The following is a 21,063-nucleotide window of genomic DNA, read 5'->3' as shown; positions in this document are numbered from 1 at the left end:
CCAATCAGTATCTCTCTTCTGCTCAGAAAATAACAGGAATTCTCAAAGGGAACCACACCGCCTCACAGGAGGATAAATGTTTGTGAGTCACACTTAGGAATTTACCTTCCAGGCACTGGGATTCTGAGAACTCCGTGTAGCCCATCCCCACGGCATTGTCCTGGGCCTCCTTCCAGAACTAGAGGAGTCAAGAATGTAAACACATGGAGGCTGGATCTCACTGTAGCGATCATTCATCTGACGTCTTGAACTTCTCAGACAGTCCGTGCTTTCTTCTCGTGCACTGTGCTGAAGTTAGGAGGAGGTGCCCGGGGATGACTCGTGTTGCTTAGATTCTTGAAGACTCCTCTGAGTACGGCAAAGTTCGGCATTTTCTAGACATTCCAAACTTTCGGAATAAAAAAGAAAGCAATTAATATTTTAAGTGGCAATACGCCTGGACATCCTGATCTGTGGAATGAGAGTGATAAGCCTTGGGATGCCAAGAAGTACCAACTAAGAATGCTGGGTGTTTTGCCACAAAGAGTAGCAGTGTGGCAACTTTCCCCTGCAACCCGTTCCGCTGACATATACAAAACCCTGAGTATTCTCTAATTGCCTGGAGTTCTTCTCTTGCTGTAGCTGTACTTGAAAAGGAATTAGAACTGCCAATTCTAAACTGAGCTCTCCTCAGACACCTGAACTTGGGTCAAGGCTGGCCTGGCTCTCGGACACCGCCTGGCGCCTTTCTCCAGGTGTGGGGAGGAGGAGGTGTGGCTGACAGGTATGCGGCTGCCTACCTGTCTGACCACTTGGAATGTTCCTACCTTGCTTTTTGGAAATGGGCCAACCTGGGAGCCCTTGAGGAATGAGAAAAGGAGAGATTGAGGGTTGAATGAAGGACCAAATTGGAACAACTCCATGCCCTACAGGCATTTAAAAAGAGCAAACATGCAAATTCACTGGAAGCCAGGGGACCCAGAGACACTCAGCCCTTTTCTGGATAGAGGCAAGTCCAGAGGGCAGAGCCTCTAGAGGGGCCTCGAGTGTAAGCTGCGGACTGACCCTTGTAGGAATCCCTGATCTCCTAGGGCTCCTCTCCACCTCACTCATTCCTACGAGGGGTATTATCTCCTGGGTTTGTGAGAGGAGCCTTGCTCCAACCACTCTATCTGCTTGTCAATCAGGAGAGGAGTCTAAGCCTTAGGGATGAAAAAGACATAAGATAATGTCTTGAAGTCTGAATCTCACTAGAGCCACGGCTTATGCGCATAGTAACTAACCAGGCGGAGTAATGAGTGCCAAGCATCAGATTAGAGACAAACATAGGGAGTATTGCAAGGATCCCAAAGAAGGACAAGAAATACAACTTTTAAATCAACATCATTATGTTCCAGGAGCACATTTCCTAAACCTCTCCCACATAGGTGCACTGGATATGGCTGCTTATCTGGAAGCCCCTGAACCTTCCATTGACCAAACTTTCCCAAAAGCCCCACTAAGGGCAGGGAAACACTAGAGGGCAGGGAATTTGTCCGGTCTGCTCGCTAATGCCGCCTAGCACCTGTCAGTATGCCTGCAATGGAGTGGTATTTAATCACCCCTTGTTGGATAAATGAATGACATGATGGCGTCTAGTTAAGAAGACTACAAGTTACAAAGCACGGCCGTTTGTATTTCCTCATTTCGCCTCCACAATCGCCCTGCGAGGTGGCTGTCATTTTTATCTTCGTTTTATAGGAGAGGGAGTCAGCGTTCAACTACTGTCCAAAGTAACTAACCTAGTAATTTGCATTTTACTAGTTTGGATGCAATTGCTTCTCATCCAGTCCTGATTCCTTGCCTTCTCATCACTCCGAGGTGCTTGCCTTAGGAAGAGGATGGCTGGGGTGAAGGTGGCCTCACTAACACGTGCCTGTGACTTGTTTCAGGTGGGTCTCTTTCGAAAATCAGGTGTGAAATCTCGAATCCATGCATTACGTCAGATGAATGAGAACTTCCCCGAGAATGTCAGCTACGAAGACCAGTCTGCATATGACGTGGCGGATATGGTAAAACAGTTCTTCCGGGACCTCCCAGAGCCTCTTTTCACCAACAAGCTCAGCGAGACCTTCCTCCACATCTATCAGTGTAAGTGGAAGGAATGCAGATCAGTGTTCTCGTGGGCACCCATCCACTTAGAAAGCATTCTATAGGTCTACTTAGACAAGTATTACATGAGTCCATAAAGAAATGCATAAAAGTTCTCATTCTCTGCTTCTTTCCAGAAGTAAACTTTGTTCACAGTTTGATATGGAAATCTCCCAGCCATTTGCTATGCATTTGAAAATACCTTTTTGACATCAAAGTTTTCCTTCTCAGTAGTGTTTTGCATAACTTCTAAAACCTACTCTCAGTGTACTTTTAATAACTTGAAGATGAGAAGAAGACATAGTAGAATTTATTTTATATGTAAATGTTTTTTAAAACTTTAATTTTTTAAAAAGTAAGCATTGCCTTGGGTATATGAAATTCAAAGCCAAATGTGTTAAGATGACCAGAAATAAAAAGCAAATGTATTTTTAATACAATGTATTTTAATTGGCAAAAAGTAGGCAAACCAAATCAAGCTTATGCTTAATTCAACTCATTTATGTTTTCACTTGGAACTTTTTAAGTGATGTTAAATTGAAAATTCTCAGCAGAGCCTCTATAGTTAAAATAACCATTGAATAAAACAATTTCTAATTAAAAAGCATATCTTTCTAAAGGTAGCCACAAAGCGGGTATTAGAAATGAACATGTGACTCTGTTCTAGATGCAGTAATGTTATGATTATAAATTATTTCAGGGGTCCAAGTCCTGACTCTTTAGAAAAAAAGAAAAAATAATAATCTGGCCTGTGGACTTTGAGCTTTCAGGAAAATATGCCTGAAATGGAGATCAGCAACATGGAAATGATCCAATTTGAAAAAGATCCTTGATATAGAGAATGTGTTATGTTTAAGGCCTACAATATTGCAAATCCAAAAAGGATTATAATAAATACCACTTACAAAAACAGGATAAAGTGATGACCCACTAAATAAATATTATTTTGTCAAAGTGAATAAGTTAAGTTAATGATACATGTCATGTGCGTCCAAACACAGAAAGTTCAGGACTTTGTTGCTATAAGAGGTCGAACTGCATTTTCAGTTAAGCCTCCCTCTGGTGTAGAACTATCATATAAGATTCTTTACATTTAATCAGTTCTCAAGTTAGGGTCAGCACTAGTCTGAGGTTAAAACCAGATTGCTTCTAAGAGATAAATCCCTTTGGCCCTCTCTGAGACTCACCAACAAGAAAGCAGATCACACCAGCATGTATTTTAGCTGAGCAAACACTTACTGAGTTCCACTTATGCACTGGGCAGTGCTGCGTGCTACAGATGATACGGATGGGTAGTAAGACGTACTCCCTGCTCTTAAGGATCTTACCACTGAGGGAGATGAGACATCTAGGTATATAACTGCCATGCAACAAGACTGGAGAAGTTCCATAATAAGGTTAATAAAGAAAATCCAAGGAAGTTGAGATGAGGACTAGGACTTGGTGGGGAATTTGAAGGTGAAGAAATGGAAGGAATACTTGTTGAGTGACTCAAATAGCATGAGCATGGTCCAGGAAGTTCCAGGGTATTCTCCTGGCTTGCGTGAATGGTAACTGCCTGATGCAGTGCCAGTGACACGGAAAAATTAGACCGGGCCGTCTCAAGGAGGGGCATTGAATGTCATGGCAGAGAGTTTAAACTTGATTCATTAAGCACTGAGGAACCCTTGAGTGTTGTTGAGGGGGTTACCAGTGACAGGGCTCTCAGCTATAAAGACAGAAGCAGAAAGCCAACAGATAGTTTAAACAATAAGGAAATTTTATAATCACACATGACAAGAAATCTGGAATTAAATAACTCCAGAGTTGGTTAATTTCACAGCTTGGTGATGCCAAGGCTGAAGTCGGCCTCTCTTGGTTATGCCCTCAAGGTCACAGTACAATTGCCATAACTTACAATGATCTTGTCTTCCCAAAATCACACTCAAAAGCAAGAAGAGAGAAGAAGGGCTTCTCCTGGGGCATATGTCTTTTTTTATCAAGGAGATAAATTTACAGAAGCTCCTAGCATTTATCTTGGTCCTAATGGCCAGAAATGGTCTACCTGTTCTCTCTTAAATCAATCATTGGAACAAGAACTGGGATTACCACTTTGGGTTTAGGCCAACATGGTTATGCCATGTGTCTGAGGGAAGGGAAGGGCCCATCTCTCCTGGGCATATTCCAGACTTCTCCTGAACAAAAAAGTGTAATAGAGGAGGAAGAAGGGAGTAGATATTGGGTAGGCAGCCAAGTTTGTGTTTGCCACAAAGGTAAATGTCCATCAGGACTGCTCTTGTGACTCATGAATCTGAAATTGGTGAACAAGAGATAGTGGACTGTCCAAGAACTGAGGGTTTGAGAGTGAGCTAACACATTAACTGGGGTGCCAGATTACGTGCAGTGACTTCCAGCAGTGAGACTGGAAATTGAGTTTTTCACGGATAGACTCTCGAGTCAAAGAGAGCAACTGTTCTTCCTCCCCTTCTCCAGAGCAGTTCTAATTTTAGCTATGGTACTTCTTGGACTTTCATCAAATGATTAGAATTTGGATGGATAATGAAAATAGTTGAAACCCACTGGTCTCCAGGAGGGAGAAGGACAGAGAGACTACTCAGAGACTACTCTGTAGTCTTAAAGTTTGGTGACTGGGAGAATATTGAAAAGAAAAGGGGAAGGAAAGCTGGTGTGAGGGCAGGGAGAAGAGAGGTGGTCCAAATCAACTGGATGTTGCCATTATCAACACACAGATATGTAGATCTAGAATAGTCTCCTGAGAGCTGAGAATGAGCCTGCCTACTATAGGAGTGTCAAGTGTGACGAAAGTCCACGAGGCTAAGACCCCAAATGAATGGTGAATGTAGGGATTAATAGTTGACCTTCACAATCATTTTCAGTAAAAAATAATCGAAGGTTATTTCTGACGGATAAAGGAATAAGTGAGTAGAGAGAAATTTGAAACAACATGTAGCCATGACAAGATGACTCTTAAAGAAGGTTGGCCATCTAAAGTTGAATAAGGTACACACTAGACATCTTAGCTAAAGTTGCCTATTTAAAAGCAGTTCAATGGCTCAACTGAATTTCTAACACTTCAGTGACAAGCTTGAAATCGTTAATGGTATCTCCTATTTCAGCACAAGTAAGCAAGAAAGAACAAGGTTCTGCTATAATTTGAACAAAATTGTTCTTTTCTACTAAACCCAGGTATATCTTGTGCCACGCACTGGATGTGGTGGGGGTAGAGATGGATTCTAAAACATTGAATGTAGTCATCGCGGCACCTCAGTGGCTCAGTGGGTTAAAGCCTCTGCCTTTGACTCAGGTCATGATCCCAGGGTCCTGGGATCGAGCCCTTCATTGGGCTTTCTGCTCAGCAGGGAGCCGCCTGCTCCCTGCTCTCTCTTTGCCTGCCTCTCTGTCTGCTTGTGATCTCTGTCTGTCAAATAAATAAATGAAATCTTTAAAAACAAAAACCAACCAAACAAAAAAAACATTAAATGTAGTTAGGCTTTTCCAGAAATGTGGATTTGCTGGCTGACGGGGGCCAGGAGTGGGCCTGGCCCTGGAACGTCTGATGGCGGGGAGGAGCAGGACCCAGACAGGTCATAGCACAGCCTCTCTGGAGCAGCAGACTTAGGATGTCTTTATCATGCACTCCTACCAGTAGTAAATTTCTGAGCATGTATACTTACTTCTTTCTCGTAACAGAAATATACTGTGATATACCGTGATATACTGTGCATGTTATAAAACATACCCAATCTGTATTTTTAAAGCATGAGAGAAAACATAAACATCATTGCAAGTCCTGATACTTTTTCTCACAAGTCGAGGATGGCCACAGGCACATTCCCCTACCCCTTCAGCCTGCTGCAGAGACCTGCTCTAGAACATGGCATTTTAAGAAAGACAGTGTAACTAAAGTGAGCTCCTGACCATGTCTTTCGGAATGAGAAGAAGAAGGGCAGTGAATCAGACCTAAAAGACCAGTAATCAGCCCAGGCGGGGGCAGCACAATGCAGTACCTAGCAACCATTTGCTGTGATTTTCCCTGTCAGTTCCCCGCATATGTTTGGGGCCAGTTCCCTTCTAAGACAGCCTGACCAACACCCACCGCCACCACCCGACGAGGACCACCCTGAAGGGGAATGGCCTGACAAGGCCAGACTCTCTCCAAAACCTTAGTGAGCCTGGTTCTTCTTCCCCAAGGACAACCTCAATTTCCATTCTCCCCAAGATTATGAAATGCATGACATTGGGTCACCACACGAAGCCAATAGCGCACCTCCTCACACCGAGTCCTGGGTGACCTGTCGGAAAAAGAAAGATGTGTCCAGCTGACCCTCAAGGAGCTGACCCACTGGGATTCCAGAGGGCCAACCAGCTCAATCCCACCACTCACGGTTAATTGTACCAAACTGGCATCGAGGCCTGGCTATGCCACTAGGGGTGGAGAAAGGCGATACTGCCATCCCCAACCCAGTGGCATCCAGAAACACCCCCACAGAGCCCCGGGCATCCCGAAAGGTGCTTCCCAAGTGTCTGGTAGGAGGGTGGACATGAGGGAAGCCAGGCTGACAGTGCCCCAGCCTATTGCTAAGTTCAGCCAGAGTAGAAAACCAGTTTGAAAACAACTGAGCAGTTGGTCTGCTAGAGACGGCGAAAGGCCAGGACGGGGGCGTTCCCTGCCAAATCATATCTTTGTCAAGGCGGGGGCGTTCAGAGTTGGATGGCCGGGGTTCCAGTCCCAGCTCTGCCTCTCACCAGCTGAGTGTCCTGAGACATGACTGACTTCTTTGTGCCATTAGTGGCCGTCGCCATGGTTGTGGACGATGGTCACGTCCCTGAGTGCGTCTTCACACGGGGAAGGTGGCGTTTACTCACTGTCTCCCTGCTGGCTGGTTCTGCGGCTGTCCTGCTCATGACCTGGCACCCACTTTTCCACAGATGTCCCCAAGGAGCAGCGGCTGCAGGCGGCCCAGGCTGCCATCCTGCTGCTGGCCGACGAGAGCAGGGAGGTCTTGCAGACGCTGCTGTGTTTTCTCAATGACGTGGTCAACTTGGTGGAAGAGAACCAGATGACCCCCATGAACCTGGCTGTGTGTCTGGCCCCCTCCCTCTTCCATCTGAATTTACTGAAGAAGGAAAGCTCCCCCAGGTGGGTTTTTCTCATCAACACCTAAACCAGGTATTTCCCATAGTTGATTTAAAAAAAAAAAAAAAAAATCTTGTGTTGTATTTCAGCTTGGAAAATTGTCAGCATTTAGTTAGTTATAATCAGAAAATATTTCAAGGTGACCGAATTCACCTGCTAGATATAAATCCAAGTAGTCCCGAAGGATGCCCGTTGCGATCCAGAAGGCCCAAGGAATTGTGTTGCAGTCTGTGTGTAGTGTGTGAGGGGGAAGGAGGAAAAAGTACGAGAAGTGCTATTTACAGACTTAGTAAGACTTAAGGCTCTGGCCCAACGGCCTACAGCGATGTGGTTTCAAACTCGGGGGAGAAACTAGATGAATTTCTCCCCCAGCAGTTATTCCTGCCCTTGTATTTTTCCCAAGGTTTTTCATTATGAACCATCAGACCCTTAGGCTGACTCAGAGTATCGAGGCCGTGTGGTCACTGTTTTTATTTGGAAATGAGAAAGTCTGGGATCTGGATCAGCACCCGGGCGGGAAGCGAAAACAAAAGGGATGGGCTCGGTGTTGTGAAAAGCTCTTGAGTTTGGGATCTGCTTACAATTCTGCCTTTCAATTACAGAGTCATACAGAAGAAATATGCCACCGGGAAGCCAGATCAAAAGGACCTCAGTGAGAACCTGGCGGCCGCACAGGGCCTGGCCCACATGATCACAGAATGCGACAGACTGTTTGAGGTGAGCGCAAGGTTCCAGCACCCTTCCTCCGAGCTCTTTGAGCCAGATAAGATGCTAGGAGGAGTGGTGGCTGCATGTGCATCGCAGAGGTGTTTGCTCCTGATTTTACAATGACAGTAGAACAATACGCCCTGCAGCTCTGGTCTTTGCCTCCAGGAAATGTGACTGACAATGCTGGTTAGACACCTAGGGTTACCGCGATGATGGTTTTCAAGAAAACAGCCACATTCCCTTCCGTTGCCAGGTAAAAGGCCAGCCAGCCAACTCCACCACGTGTGTTAACTTGGACTTGATTAGGTCCAACATCTGCGTGTGCGTGACATTGAGCAATCCCTGTTCACTAAGAATCCATGACAGCTCATGAGTTTAGCCGCAGATATGTTCAAGAAGTAACTCAGCTAGACTTCTGGCACACTTTTTGTGGTAAAATTGGCATTTGTAAATGGGGAAAGTGTGCTAAAAAGGTAAAGCTATTTCTAAGTCGTATTTTGATGTTTCCCTTAAGTCTATGTGCTCTTAAGTTTCCTGAGCCCACATTTTGCCAAACTGAATAAAAATGCATTGAAGGTAAAATAAAAGAAAGACGGAAAGACTGAAGGGGAAGTCATTCTGTATTGTGAATAACAACTAGAGTCTCAGAAACGTTTTTGTTTCTCCTGACTTTAGGAAACTCCCCCGCCCCAGCCTTGCCAGCGATCTTGGGAAAACATCCTTTGCCCCCTGGCACTAGGCCCATTGCCTATGCTGTGGTTTTTGACGGAATTACTTTGCTTTTTCTGTGAGTCTCAGCCTTTCTTTAGCTCAGTGTGTTGCTCTTTGGTGCATCTGTCCATTCAGGTCCCGCATGAGTTGGTAGCCCAGTCCCACAACTCATACATGGAGGCTGAGATCCACGCTCCAACTCTGGAAGACCTGGGGACCCAGATGGAAGAGAGTGGGGCAACTTTCCATACGTACTTGGAACATCTTGTCCAAGGCCTCCAGAAAGAAGCCAAGGAGAAGTTCAAAGGCTGGGTCACGTGTTCCAGCACAGACAATACAGATCTTGCTTTCAAAAAGGTAATCTCAGGGACTGGAAAAAACTACCCCCAGAGACTCCTGTGTAATAAGCAGGGATTTGTTTTCCTTTAAAAATGGCCACTCCAGGGTGCCTGGGTGGCTCAGTGGGTTAAAGCCTCTGCCTTCGGCTCAGGTCATGATCCCAAGGTCCTGGGATCGAGCCCCGCATAGGGCTTTCTGCTCAGCAGGGAGCCTGCTTCCTCCTCTCTCTCTCTCTCTCTCCTGCCTCTCTGCCTACCTGTGAGCTGTGTCTGTCAAATAAATAAATAAAATCTTAAAAAAAAAAAACAACAACAACTAAAAAAAAAAAAAAAACGGCCACTCCAGGGGCACCCGGGTGGCTCAGTCAGTTAAGTGTCTGACTCTTGATGTTGGCTCAGGTCATGATCTCTGGGTGGTGAGATCAAGCCCCGAATCAGACTCTGTGCTGGGTGTGGAGCCTGCTTAGGATTCTCTCTCTCCCTCTGCCACTCACCTCCCCACCAACCTCTAAAAATATATTAATTAATTAATTAATTAATTAAAAATGGCCACTCTGTCCGTGGGGCTTGGCACACACAAGAGCAAGTCAAAGACCCACTTGGAGACTGGCAAGCAGCCCCTTTGCACATAATCTGCATGTAGACTCTGAAGCTGGCTGCTGGCTGCCAATCTGATCCTTGTCCCTTACCTGTGTGATGTTAGCCAAGTCGCATGCCTCTCTCTACCTGGTTTCTCATTTGCATAGTAGACATCCTGCTACCACAGTCAGAGGAGGGCTATTTACAAATCAAACAGGTTAGAATCTTTCCCAGCACCCAGTACACCCTGTATGAGTTGGTGATTACTATTTGTCTTCTTATTATTATTTTTATTCTAAGCCTAAAGATGAGCATCTTAAAATTTTAAACCTGAGGTGTGCAGAATCACTCTTTCAGGTTACATCACTAGCAATGTTTTCTGAATGTCCAGTGAAGAATGGTAGGTTTGGGTTGGGACTAGTTGTCCTCTTCAGCCTTTGATGGTGTCTTTCCTAAGGTGGGAGACGGGCACCCGCTGAAGCTGTGGAAGGCCGCCGTGGAGGTGGAAGCGCCCCCTTCCGTGGTTTTGAACCGTGTGCTGAGAGAGCGCCACCTGTGGGATGAGGATTTTGTGCAGTGGAAGGTTGTGGAAACCCTGGACAAGCAAACAGAAATCTACCAGTACGTGTTGAACAGCATGGCCCCCCACCCTTCCAGAGACTTCGTAGTTCTCAGGTAAGCCTACCTCTAGGGTTTAAGGTATTTTTCTTTTTTCCAAAAGCAGATGAAGAGCTGCATATTTAAGCATTTCATGGCGTTCTACCCCCGAAGCTCAGCCTCCCCTGGGAACCCTACGCCGGCGCACATTTCCCTCCATGATACCTGATTTCGCTGTATTTATGCCTGACTTCCTGCTTCCTTCACCCAAGTTATGGCTCTGCCTGGCTCTCTCACGGCCTCTTTCACTATGGAGCATATGGCTTATTAGGCCATAAATATTGCTCGTTTCCTCAGAACAGAGTCCCAAGAAGAGCTGCTACTTGTCCAGTTGCACTTTTTGCCAAATTATGCAAATTAATTCTGACTTGTCTCCTGATTTTTGCCTTCTTCCCGGGGGAAAGCAAGCTTGGGTTTGTGTAACTCTCACGACGGAAGTGTGTGTAACTTCAAAACCCATCTGTATAACTTCGCCTGTTCACAGCCCATCGCCCCATAGGGAAAGCTTGGCACAGCCCTGAAGGTCCAACAACACAGAGAAGGTCAGATGTCCAGTCAGATTTCAGGGCCGGACAAGGCCTGCAAGTGTCCTGTCTACTGTTGAAGCATTGCTTCTGATCAGTTTACGGGATGAGTTCTGGCCCCCTGCCCTCTGGGTTTGGAAGGGGAAGCCCAAGCCATGTTGGGAGGTGTACACGGGCAGCTGTGCACATGAGCTGGTGAGTCAGCATGGAGTCCAAAAGAACATGGGTTGACTAGACTAAGAAAGCAAATACAATATAATTGAATCGAGGTATTCTTTTTTATTGATAACTGATGGCAAACACTATCTCTTCCCATAGAGTAGTAGTGTCAAAGGAATCACTAGTGAAATTCCCAAATGTATATTTCAAACAGTTTGTTTATGAAAATCGTTTTGATGGCAAACTCCAGGTTACTTTTCACATGGGCCTTTGGAGTTGGTCCCTGGGACCCTGAATTTGAAGGGTCATTTTTCCCTAAATATATGTGTTTGTCTTGGCAACCTGGGGATCCTGGCGGAGAATGTGGGCAGTCTTAAGGATGGCTTATTGCCACAGTTATGCGGACATTCGTCATCTCGTGGAATTTAAACTTCATGTCTTCACTCTTGTAAACAGCAAATCAAATAGTTCTGGGATGGCAGCCATGGGGAGGGAGCCATGCCATAGCATGCCTCTTCCCGCCCCTTGGAGGGCTGAGGGCCAGAATCCATGCATGGAACCTCCCTCCTTCCATCCACTGAACAGCCCCACCAGCCTGTTTCTTATCACAGCCCCGCGGGGAGGCTGTGGGGATATTGGAGTGGATACAAGAGGCCACCGCTGTCTTGCTCTCTCTCGGGGTTTACATTTTACCAGGGAGGGAGGGTCAATAAATCATAAATAGGATGTTACTCATCCTGTGGGAGGGGATAAGTAAGAAGGGGGATGGTAAGGGGTTACATTTTACATAGAGTGGTTAAGGCAGAAGGCAGACTCCCACAGCATTGATAACTGACCCACAGCTTGAAAGAGAAAGTGGGTGGGTCGTGAGGCTCTGATGCGGAAGAACACAACACTCGAGAAAATTAACCTCGCACCAGACACGGCTCCTGCAACAGGGATGCCTGTGGTTATGGGACCAGAAGATAGGAAGTGGCAGAGCTGAAGTGCTTCCTGTCTTCCCTGTGCCACCCCATCTAGATTAGGAATCCCTTCAGGAATTGCCACTTGTACGTGCGTTATCTCCTTCTCTAAATGCTCAGGAGCTTCTGGTGATAGTTACCGAAGCTTTTTCCATCATATCCCCACATATGTGTACAACTCCCCGTCTTTATTGCTGAACATGTCATCTCGCCTGCAGAGAATGGTCACACCCGATGAGAAGCTGCTGGGCGTTTGTGTCATGCTTGCTTCTTGCCAGGTTTTTATGGGGAACATCCAGTAGCTTGTCTTTCTGATGTGGTAGGACAGGACGGACGAAGTTACAGATGACGTAGCCAAGCCCAGGATAGGGTTTGTGAGGTAAATAACTGGGATTATGATCATGAGATCTATGCCCTGTGATGGAAATGGTCATTACACAGATGCTCTCATGGTCCCTGACTTCCGTCTCTGATTGAATAGCCCCTGTAACAGGGAGCTTACTACTCCTCATAGCACCTGTTTCGTATCTGGAGTGTGCACTTTGTGAGTCAGGTCTTCTGCCTCCTGAGCTGACACGTGTCATCCCATCTCTCCCTGCTGGGGTCATATCGACCGTGCTTTTCTCATCCTGCTTGGGAGCCCCTCAGGTATTTGAAAACAATGAGCAGTCCACATGTGTCTAGTTTACTTCAGGCGAAGCGCCACCGGCTCATTTTTTTCTTTAAGACTGAGTTGAGCATTGCCTCCTCCAGGAAGCCTTCTGTGTGTCTCCCCTTCCCTTCCACAGGATTGCCGAGCACCGTATGCATAGCCACATCACTGCACTTTCCTTGGTGTTTTGGAGGTCTCTTTGTATGTCTGTTTTTCTCCCTTGGCTGTGTATCTTTGTGTCTTTTGTGGCTTCTCGTGTGCCCAGTAAATGTTTGCTCCATGAACAGAATGGGCAAGTCCTAATTCTAAAACTGTAAGACCAACCCTTCAGGAATGGCCAGGAACCTCTGCAGACTCAGTTTGGGGTTCCAAAAGCAGATTGGGAAGCTGCAGGACCATCACTGGCCTCTGGGTTAGCAGGCTGAGAGCCTTGCTTTGAACTGCACTGTAAAAATTTTACACACCTTTATGGAAGCCATTAGTTTAATCTAAGTAAGTAGGATAAGGGTTTGAGCCGGAAACTGAAGGTGTAAAACTCAATGCTGTGTCCAGGTTTTTCTTTCTCTCTTAGCCCTAATTTTGATGGGCCGGTTGTTTTTGCTACAGGACCTGGAAGACTGATTTGCCCAAAGGCATGTGTACCCTGGTGTCCCTCTCTGTGGAGCATGAGGAAGCCCAGCTCATGGGTGGCGTACGGGCCGTGGTGATGGATTCTCAGTACTTGATAGAACCGTGTGGCTCCGGCAAATCGAGACTGACCCACATCTGCAGGATAGACCTGAAGTAAGTGTACTCCCCAAGATGGCAGGCACAGCCCGGGAGCCTCAGTTTGAGTGGCAGAGTCGCCAGGGCCCTGTGTATCATCCTGATTTCTTGTTTTACTATACTTGCATGCTTTCGTCGAAGATTACTGATGCCGCCCCCCTCTGTTTCCTTTTCCTCATCTTTTGTAAAACTCTGACATTTCCCTGTATCCCTCTGCTCTTCTTTCTTTTTTCTTTTTTTCAAGATTTTATTTGGCAGAGAGAGAGCACAAGCAAGAGGAGAGGCAGGCAGAGGGAGAGGGAGAAGCAGGCTCCCCGCTGAGCAGGGAGCCCAAGGCGGGGCTCGATCCCAGGACCCCGGGATCATGACCTGAGCTGAAGGCAGACGCTTAGCTGACTGAGCCACGCAGGTGCCCTGCTCTTCTCTCTTTTCAGAGCTGTTCCCACTTACCTATGTGTGCTTCTCACACAGAGCAAACACACACGCGGTGGCTGCTCGGTCACCGCCAGTCTCCTTCTCTTGTGCTGCTGTCATGCCTGCTCTCCCTTTGTGGTCCCCTCCTGTCGCCCTGCTTGGAGAAGAAGCTAACTGAACTCCAGCCCCGTCAGGGCAGTCATGACACGGAACAAGTTCTGGGTCTGGGTACACAGACACTGAGATTCCCCAGTGATTTCCAGAATTCAGTCTGAGGCTTCTCTGAGGAGATGGTAGCACTGAAAAGACAGACTGAATTCTTGGCCAGAAAGGCCTTTTCCAGGCACTGGATGACAGAATGAGGCTCTCGGGTCCTTGAGGGGTCAGCCTCAAACTGTAGGCAAGCATGCTCGTGAGCAGGGGCACAGGACAGCCCTGTCAACTGTGATAAAGTGCTGAGACTTGGAATACGCCTTTCCCACTTCCTTTCTGATTTTTGTCCCCACAGAGGTCACTCCCCAGAGTGGTACAATAAAGGCTTCGGACATCTGTGCGCAGCGGAAGTTGCCAGGATTAGAAACTCTTTTCAGCCCCTCATTGCTGAGGGTCCAGAAACTAAAATCTGAGTTTTCCCCAGTGTGACATCAACCTCAGGGAAGAGGAAGTGAACGGAAACACTTTTGGGAGAGAGTGTGCTCGTGAGAAAGCAAGAGAGAGAGAGAGAGACTGAGTGACTTGGCTAGTGCTTAAAAATAGAAACACTGAGAAATCGGAATGTTGAAGATGCAAGAATTTCTGAGAACTTTCCTAGCCTTCCTGGAGATGGCTACATCCCTACTAATATAATATTTTTAAAAATCAGAACATTTATCTATGTTACTTAAAATTAAATGGATTATTCCTTGTGCATTGCCTAATTTGCTATTTAAAGGCTTCTAAGAAGCATATTCTTAACTGTAAATAAATGTATGTATAGCATATGTACATATGTGTGTATATCTCTATCTTTACTGTATATATGTACAATACCAATTTTATATATAATTGCGTCTTTTGAAAAGGAACGTGTCTGACTCAGTGAGTCCCTTACTCACTTACGTGGTTCTTTCCAAGTTGCTCTGGGCCCATCTCCCCACTGTCCTGTAAGCGGAGCAGAATCTGCTGCTAACACCGAGGTGTGAAAATGTGTAGTCTGTCAGTCTGCCCTGATGTTTAACCAAAGATTAGCTAACCAAAGGAAAACAACATTCAAAGGTTCTTCTGTGTTGTCTGTTTGTGTTAATCAAAAACAGAGCATGGAGTGTTGAATAAACCCAGGAAAAGAATACTTATTCCTCTTAAAAGCACAGAGGTGGGGAAGAAGTTGGGACCAAAGGTAGGGCTGGGTGACCAGTTGTCCGTGGACCCAGCCAGCTGCAATTTCAGGAAAATGTCAAATGCCCACGGGCTACTGGAGTCAGTGCAAGCGACTGAAAGAAACTTTATTTCCCTGCTGCTTAGAGCCAAATAACGTAGCCTTTGCATATTCATAGCCAAAGGGGGCCTCTGTGTTTGACCAAGTTTTCATAGATACATTTTATCCTGTTCCTAAATGTCATTGTATATGACCAGTGGCCTGTTTGGTCACAGTTAATTGGCATTTTCTTATCGATGTATTGCACTGAATTGAACTCTGGACACCAGGCAAGGGGAGGCAATGGTCATTCGAGAGTCCTGGACCGTTGCAGTTTCAGGGAATTCTTATTTTGCTACATGTGATGCGCTTACAACGTAATTCATTCACATCTTGCAGTTTGAAAGACAGGGTTTTTAAACTAACAGGAAGACCAAAACTATGCTCTGCAATTAGTCTTCAAAAATATAAACAGGTTTCTTAATTTCGCATTTCTTCATTAGCCAGTCAAGCTGACCTAGGTGTTTGACCTTATTTATTATTGTACAGACTAAGCTGATGGACTCTCCTTAACCAACTGCTGATGGATTTAAGTTGTGGGGTCTTTTTTTTTTTTTATTGTAATTCAACAACTGTAGAAAGGAAGATAAGTTATTATGTTTGGTTTCAGGGAGAGACTTCAGTAATCCGTGAGAGATTGGTATCAGAATTTAGCAACTGGTGTGGGAGGAAAAAAATAAATGAGTGTTTTCCCCTTTTCTGTATTGTATGCATTTATGTTATTATGTAATTTTTTTTCCTATCAGCAATGTGCAATTCTTTTATTGAAAGAAATAAAAATGCTATATATGAGTTCTGTATGATATAAGGAAAATCATGCTATTTGAATTATGACCCAGAAGTTTTTCATTTACTTGCCTACGCAAGAAAGTGCCAGCCAACCCATAATTTTCCATTTGGACAGTGCTCTGTAAGCAAAACAAATTCACTTCTGCCGTGGCTCTTAAATTTAACCATATAGGCTGGATTACTTTCTTATGCAAAGATAAGATTAATGAGGTTTAGCCTATGTTAACACTGGTCCAGAGATGAATTCTTAGGAAAATATGATAGACATACAAGGATGAATCGCGCTCTGTCACTGAGTTGAGCATACACAAGAATCACCTGGAGATCTGGTTCAAATGTAGACTCTGATTCGGGCAGTCTGGAGTAAGAGTCTCCATTTCTAACAAATCTCAGGGATGCTCGTGTTGCTGGCCCGAAGACCACACACTCTGGGAAGCAAAACAATACCAAAAGCAACTATGATTGTATTTCTGACTCCTCCTCTCTTCAAATTATCCAACTGACTTTTCTCTTTTTACACACATACTAATCACTGCTGCATAACACAGTGTGTCTAAAAAAAAAGGAATAAGGAAAAAGGAGGGAAAAGATGCATCAAGCTTGTTTGTCAAATACCACAGTGTTGTATTCATTGTTATCTTGCCAATGGAAATAAAATATGATATTGCATTTAAATATTATATTTATACCTCATGTATATTTTTACCTCAATTGTTGGTATCAATCATCAATTGTAAGTAAATAATTGCTAAGGCAAATAAATTTATATACATTAAATATTTCCTATTTTCTATAAAATATATGTTGATTTTCATGCTTCCTCCTGTAAGTGGAAAACCTGTATTCAGTATCTCTCCCAAATATGAGGATGTTGTTACCAACCTTCACTAACAGTCTGAATGCCTTGATGTGTTGTCTAAGGCATTAAAGTGATGGGAAGGGCTTCTTTTTTTACATTTCATTGTTCTTAGCCGGAAGTTATAAAAACACATTAATGGTATTTTTACCAAAGACTCAGTAAACTCTAGCTACATTTCATTATCATTGAGTAGACAAGAAATTGAAGCATGATGTGACTTCTGGCTGGACCGCTAGACCGCAAAGGGTAGCCACATCTGACTCCAAGCCTCTTGCCTTCATTCTATTTGTTCTCTGCCTTACTTCTAAAAGATAACAAAAGTAGCACAAATTAAGTAAGCAGGAGCTCCCTATAATTCTCAGCTACAGGTTGCAAAAACCACAGCAGCCCAAAAGACCATATGCCCCCACAAAAATGTTCCAAACTCTACTCTCTACATGTCTCCCTCAAGCCCTCCCCCTTTACTTGAAAGTTTAGCCTTTCAGAGGTGAAGGAGGAATTTCAATTGCCCCCCTTTGTTCTTCCATGTGAAAAAAGAGAACATGGTGGTCATTCTAGCAGCCACCAGCTACAGAAGTCCTGAGACCCTAGATCATATGAATTCAAACTTGACTGCAAGTAGACTTGAAATTCTTAGGTATGACATTGTACTACTTGTGTCTTTTGCTATTTGGCTGCAGAAACACTGGTTATATGTTTTCTTTTTCTTCTTCCTCTTCTTCTTCTTCTTCTTCTTCTTCTTCTTCTTCATCTTCTCTAACGTAGAGGGATAAAATAATGTGGAGGGATAAAATAGCAAAGGAGAGTGTCACACACCAACACAAAAGCAAAATCAGTGGGGGCCGACTGCACAAGGAATTAAGAAATAAACACTTGAAGGTACAACACTGTAATATCATAAAGCCATGAAGTTTTAGCAACTGGCAACATATGATGTTGAACATGCCTTAGGCAGACAACATCCTTTGTAGATTGAATGTTGACTTCCATTCTAGAAACCCCACCCAACAGGCTAGGCAGATGCCTCCCAACCCACATCCTCCTTGCGCACAGATGAGGCTCAAAATCCCAAGTAATGCTTTCCTTTGAAGCAAAACTTCCTGTATTGTTTGTTCATGCAGAGCACGGTCACCAAACACCACGTTGGGGGTGGGACACTGGACAGACAGAGGTATGGATACAAAGAAGATGGTGTGGGGCAGAAATAGTAAGAAGCAGCAGCGCCTTCTTGCCACCAGTTAGCAAGTACTGCTCCCAGCAAAAATATAGGGCTAGGTTCCTATGAGCCTCTGCTCACATTTTTGTCAACCAATCAATATATGACCTTGTTCTGTGTCCATTTCTGTTTAAATATGCCTTACTTAATACAAGTTTTTTTACAACTAATTATTTATCCACAATATCTCTTTATAGTAGAACAACAGTCAAGAAAGGCCTGGGGCGCCTGGGTGGCTCAGAGGGTTAAGCCTCTGCCTTCGGCTCAGGTCATGATTTCAGGGTCCTGGGATCAAGCCCCGCATCAGGCTCTCTGCTCAGCGGTGAGCCTGATTCCCCCCTCTCTCTCTGCCCGCCTCTCTGCCTACTTGTGATCTCTGTCTGTCAAATAAATAAAATCTTTAAAAAAAAGAAAGAAAGAAAGCTTAAAATTTTCTGGGCCCTGAGTAATGTGACTATAAATCTTTTTGGCTTTCAGCCTCACCATAATGCCTTTTTTTTAATACCCCTTTTCTATGGGCCGTCATCTCATGAATCCACAAATTTAGCTGTTTTCCATCTTTTTCACAGCTTCGTCATGCATCATCTGTATTACTTTCCAGAGTAGCCTCACGTACAGATCAATGCATTCTCCCTTCATTTTTCTAGATGTACCACACCGCTGATTCATTAAAATTGAACTCACAGCCAACAGCACTAAAACTCATGGCTAAACAAAGCTTATCTAACATACGTATTTCATCCATAAGAGTATTCCAAAGAATACTAGACAGCACTCAACACTATACCTGAGGGCCATTTGAAACAGCAAAATCACTGATAAAAAGCACAAAATGGAAAACGAAAATGTGGTATTAAATGCATCATGAATAGGATCCTTCTTTACGGTCTGAGGTCTGAAGCAGGAAGGCAGAGGTCACATTTGCTTGATCTCAGCTGAGAATGTACATGAACATCAGGGACTCCTGTTTTGTGCCATTCTGCCCATATCCAAGAATGACCTGGAAAGAATAGTAAGTATTGACCTGGGGATTACAAATAAGTTTTAGAAAGTCGGCAAGTTCACAAATACAGAATCTGCAAGTAATGAGGAGGAATACATATATACAATACCCAGTAGTAAGTTACTGTGGGACCTATGAAGCCCAGAGGGGGTGGTGAGCCCCCAGGGACTTGGGGAGAATGACTGAGAGACCAGCAGAGGGGAAACCTACAATGTGATGGTAAGAGATGGGCTTGAGCATCAGGTGGTGATTCGGTGTGGCTAAAGCAGAGTGTCAAAGGGTACAGAGGATGGGAGTGAGTGGGGCAGGAGATGAAGCTGGATGGCCACAAGCCAGGCATTTTTAAGTTGCAGCAGGGGTTTGGGACATTATCTATTGAGCCAAAAAGTAGAGAAGTGAATTCACCTTTGTTTTGATGGCAAAGACTCAGAATGGGCTAAAAGAGAATTGGCGTATCCCTATATGCAGAAGCAAGGGTATGACGATACCCACATCTTTGCCTTTTCCTCTCCCCTTTGGTTTTTACAGAGATAGAAATAAATAAAGTGATGGATACCACCGGCCTTCCTGAGCTGATACTACCCCATCATAACTTGCCTTTCCTTTCATTCTGGGACATGTGGCTTCCCCCTCTTTCCTATTACATGTGTGGTTATCGATGTAAATTTAGTATTCATCTGACAACTTCAGAGAAGACACTTTCAAACCAGAATGCCCAGACACAGGGAGCTCCAGATCCGCCTAGGTGCTGTATGACCTGAAGATGTCGAGAACTGGTATAAGGAGCTTACTGTGCATGGTGAGTCCTTTAGCTGAAACAGGGAGAAAGCAGAGGAGGAGCTGGTTTCAGATGGGAGCAGGGCCAGAAGGGAACCATGCTGGAAAGGGCGGTCAGCTGGGCTCTGATCACATAGAGCTTGCAATGGCTGGAAACCATCTAGGTGGAGGTCCCCAGCAGCCAGCTAGACACTCAAGGTCTGAAACTCAAGCTGAAGTTGTGTTCCCTTAAGTCTCTTCTGTTTTGTCATTCCTGCCTCTTCGGACTATACACTTCATGGCCCAGTGATATGGATCACTGTTTCACAGCTCTGTGACTTTGCATTGACCTTCTCTCTATCTTGTTGGTCATGTGGTAGCCTATTTATTCCTCAAAGCCCTATTCGGGCATGGACTTTCCTCACCATCCCTCTCAAATCCACCTGCTTCTTTCCATATTTCTCTTATTGCATGAATCACATTGCAGTTCATTATTTAGTAATAAATCTAACTCTACCACTAGGTGAGAAACTCTTGAGGGCAAGAACCATGTCTTGCCTCCCTTTGAAACTCCAGATCTTAGACTTTCTGCTACATCAAGTCACAAATATTGTTAGAATGAAGTGGGCATATAAAACCTCGACATCAAGATGACAGAAGCCATAGACTTGGAAATCATAACCCAGGGAGAGTGTGTAAAGTTTACCAAAGCTGATGAAATAACTTACATTTTATGCTTTGACTACTTCACCTCTCTAAGAAAACAAAGATCAGAGAATTCACTGGTTCCCCAAGAAGTTAAATGTGGCTGTTTTGAAATTAGCAAATGCTAACCACCTGCTTACAGCAAATAAGTTTGATTAGTTCATTCATTCAATAAACAGGTACAGAGCACTCATTATGTGCCAGATACTGACTAGGCTTTAAGTAAATGAAAGAGTGAATAAAATCCGTGAACAAAAAACACAAAAATCCCTGTCCTTGTGGTGTTTACTGTCCAGTGGGAAAAATATCCAAGAAACAAGATAAGTAATTGGCCAGGTAAACTCTACAGAGAAAAATAAAAACAGAGGTTGAAGATAGATTAGGTAGTCGGGAAAAACCCTACTGATGGAGGGCTGGGTGGCCAACTGCTCCAGCTGATACCCTGGCCATTTTTCTCTCCAGTTCCACTAGAGTTTCTTAAGTACAGTGATGGGAATGATGAATTAATTAATCAATTTGCAGAGAACTATTTCCTGTGATAAAAAAGAAGTACAGCAACACCAGAGA

The 21,063-nt window shown here is 44.6% G+C and overlaps 1 protein-coding gene across 8 annotated transcripts in view; it reads left to right on the top strand.

The window, feature by feature from the left end:
* STARD13 (StAR related lipid transfer domain containing 13) overlaps positions 1–16,755 on the top strand; it is a 523,155-nt gene extending 506,400 nt beyond the window's left edge. For all 8 annotated transcript variants that reach the window (XM_013044890.2, XM_004770802.3, XM_045069762.1 and 5 more), the window contains 7 exons: positions 1,911–2,109; positions 7,039–7,249; positions 7,849–7,963; positions 8,801–9,022; positions 10,040–10,257; positions 13,143–13,319; positions 14,224–16,755. In XM_013044890.2, the coding sequence (XP_012900344.1) occupies positions 1,911–2,109; positions 7,039–7,249; positions 7,849–7,963; positions 8,801–9,022; positions 10,040–10,257; positions 13,143–13,319; positions 14,224–14,341 (1,260 nt within the window). In that variant the 3' untranslated portion in view covers positions 14,342–16,755. The remainder of the gene's footprint in view (positions 1–1,910; positions 2,110–7,038; positions 7,250–7,848; positions 7,964–8,800; positions 9,023–10,039; positions 10,258–13,142; positions 13,320–14,223) is intronic.
* The last annotated feature ends 4,308 nt before the right edge of the window (positions 16,756–21,063 follow it).

This window comes from Mustela putorius, unplaced genomic scaffold, assembly GCF_011764305.1.
Source record: "Mustela putorius furo isolate JIRA1106 unplaced genomic scaffold, ASM1176430v1.1 tig00003942_pilon_pilon_pilon, whole genome shotgun sequence".
Taxonomy (NCBI): domain Eukaryota; kingdom Metazoa; phylum Chordata; class Mammalia; order Carnivora; family Mustelidae; genus Mustela; species Mustela putorius.
The sequence above is the reverse complement of the archived record's forward strand: the minus strand, read 5'-3'. Positions and strand labels throughout refer to the sequence as shown.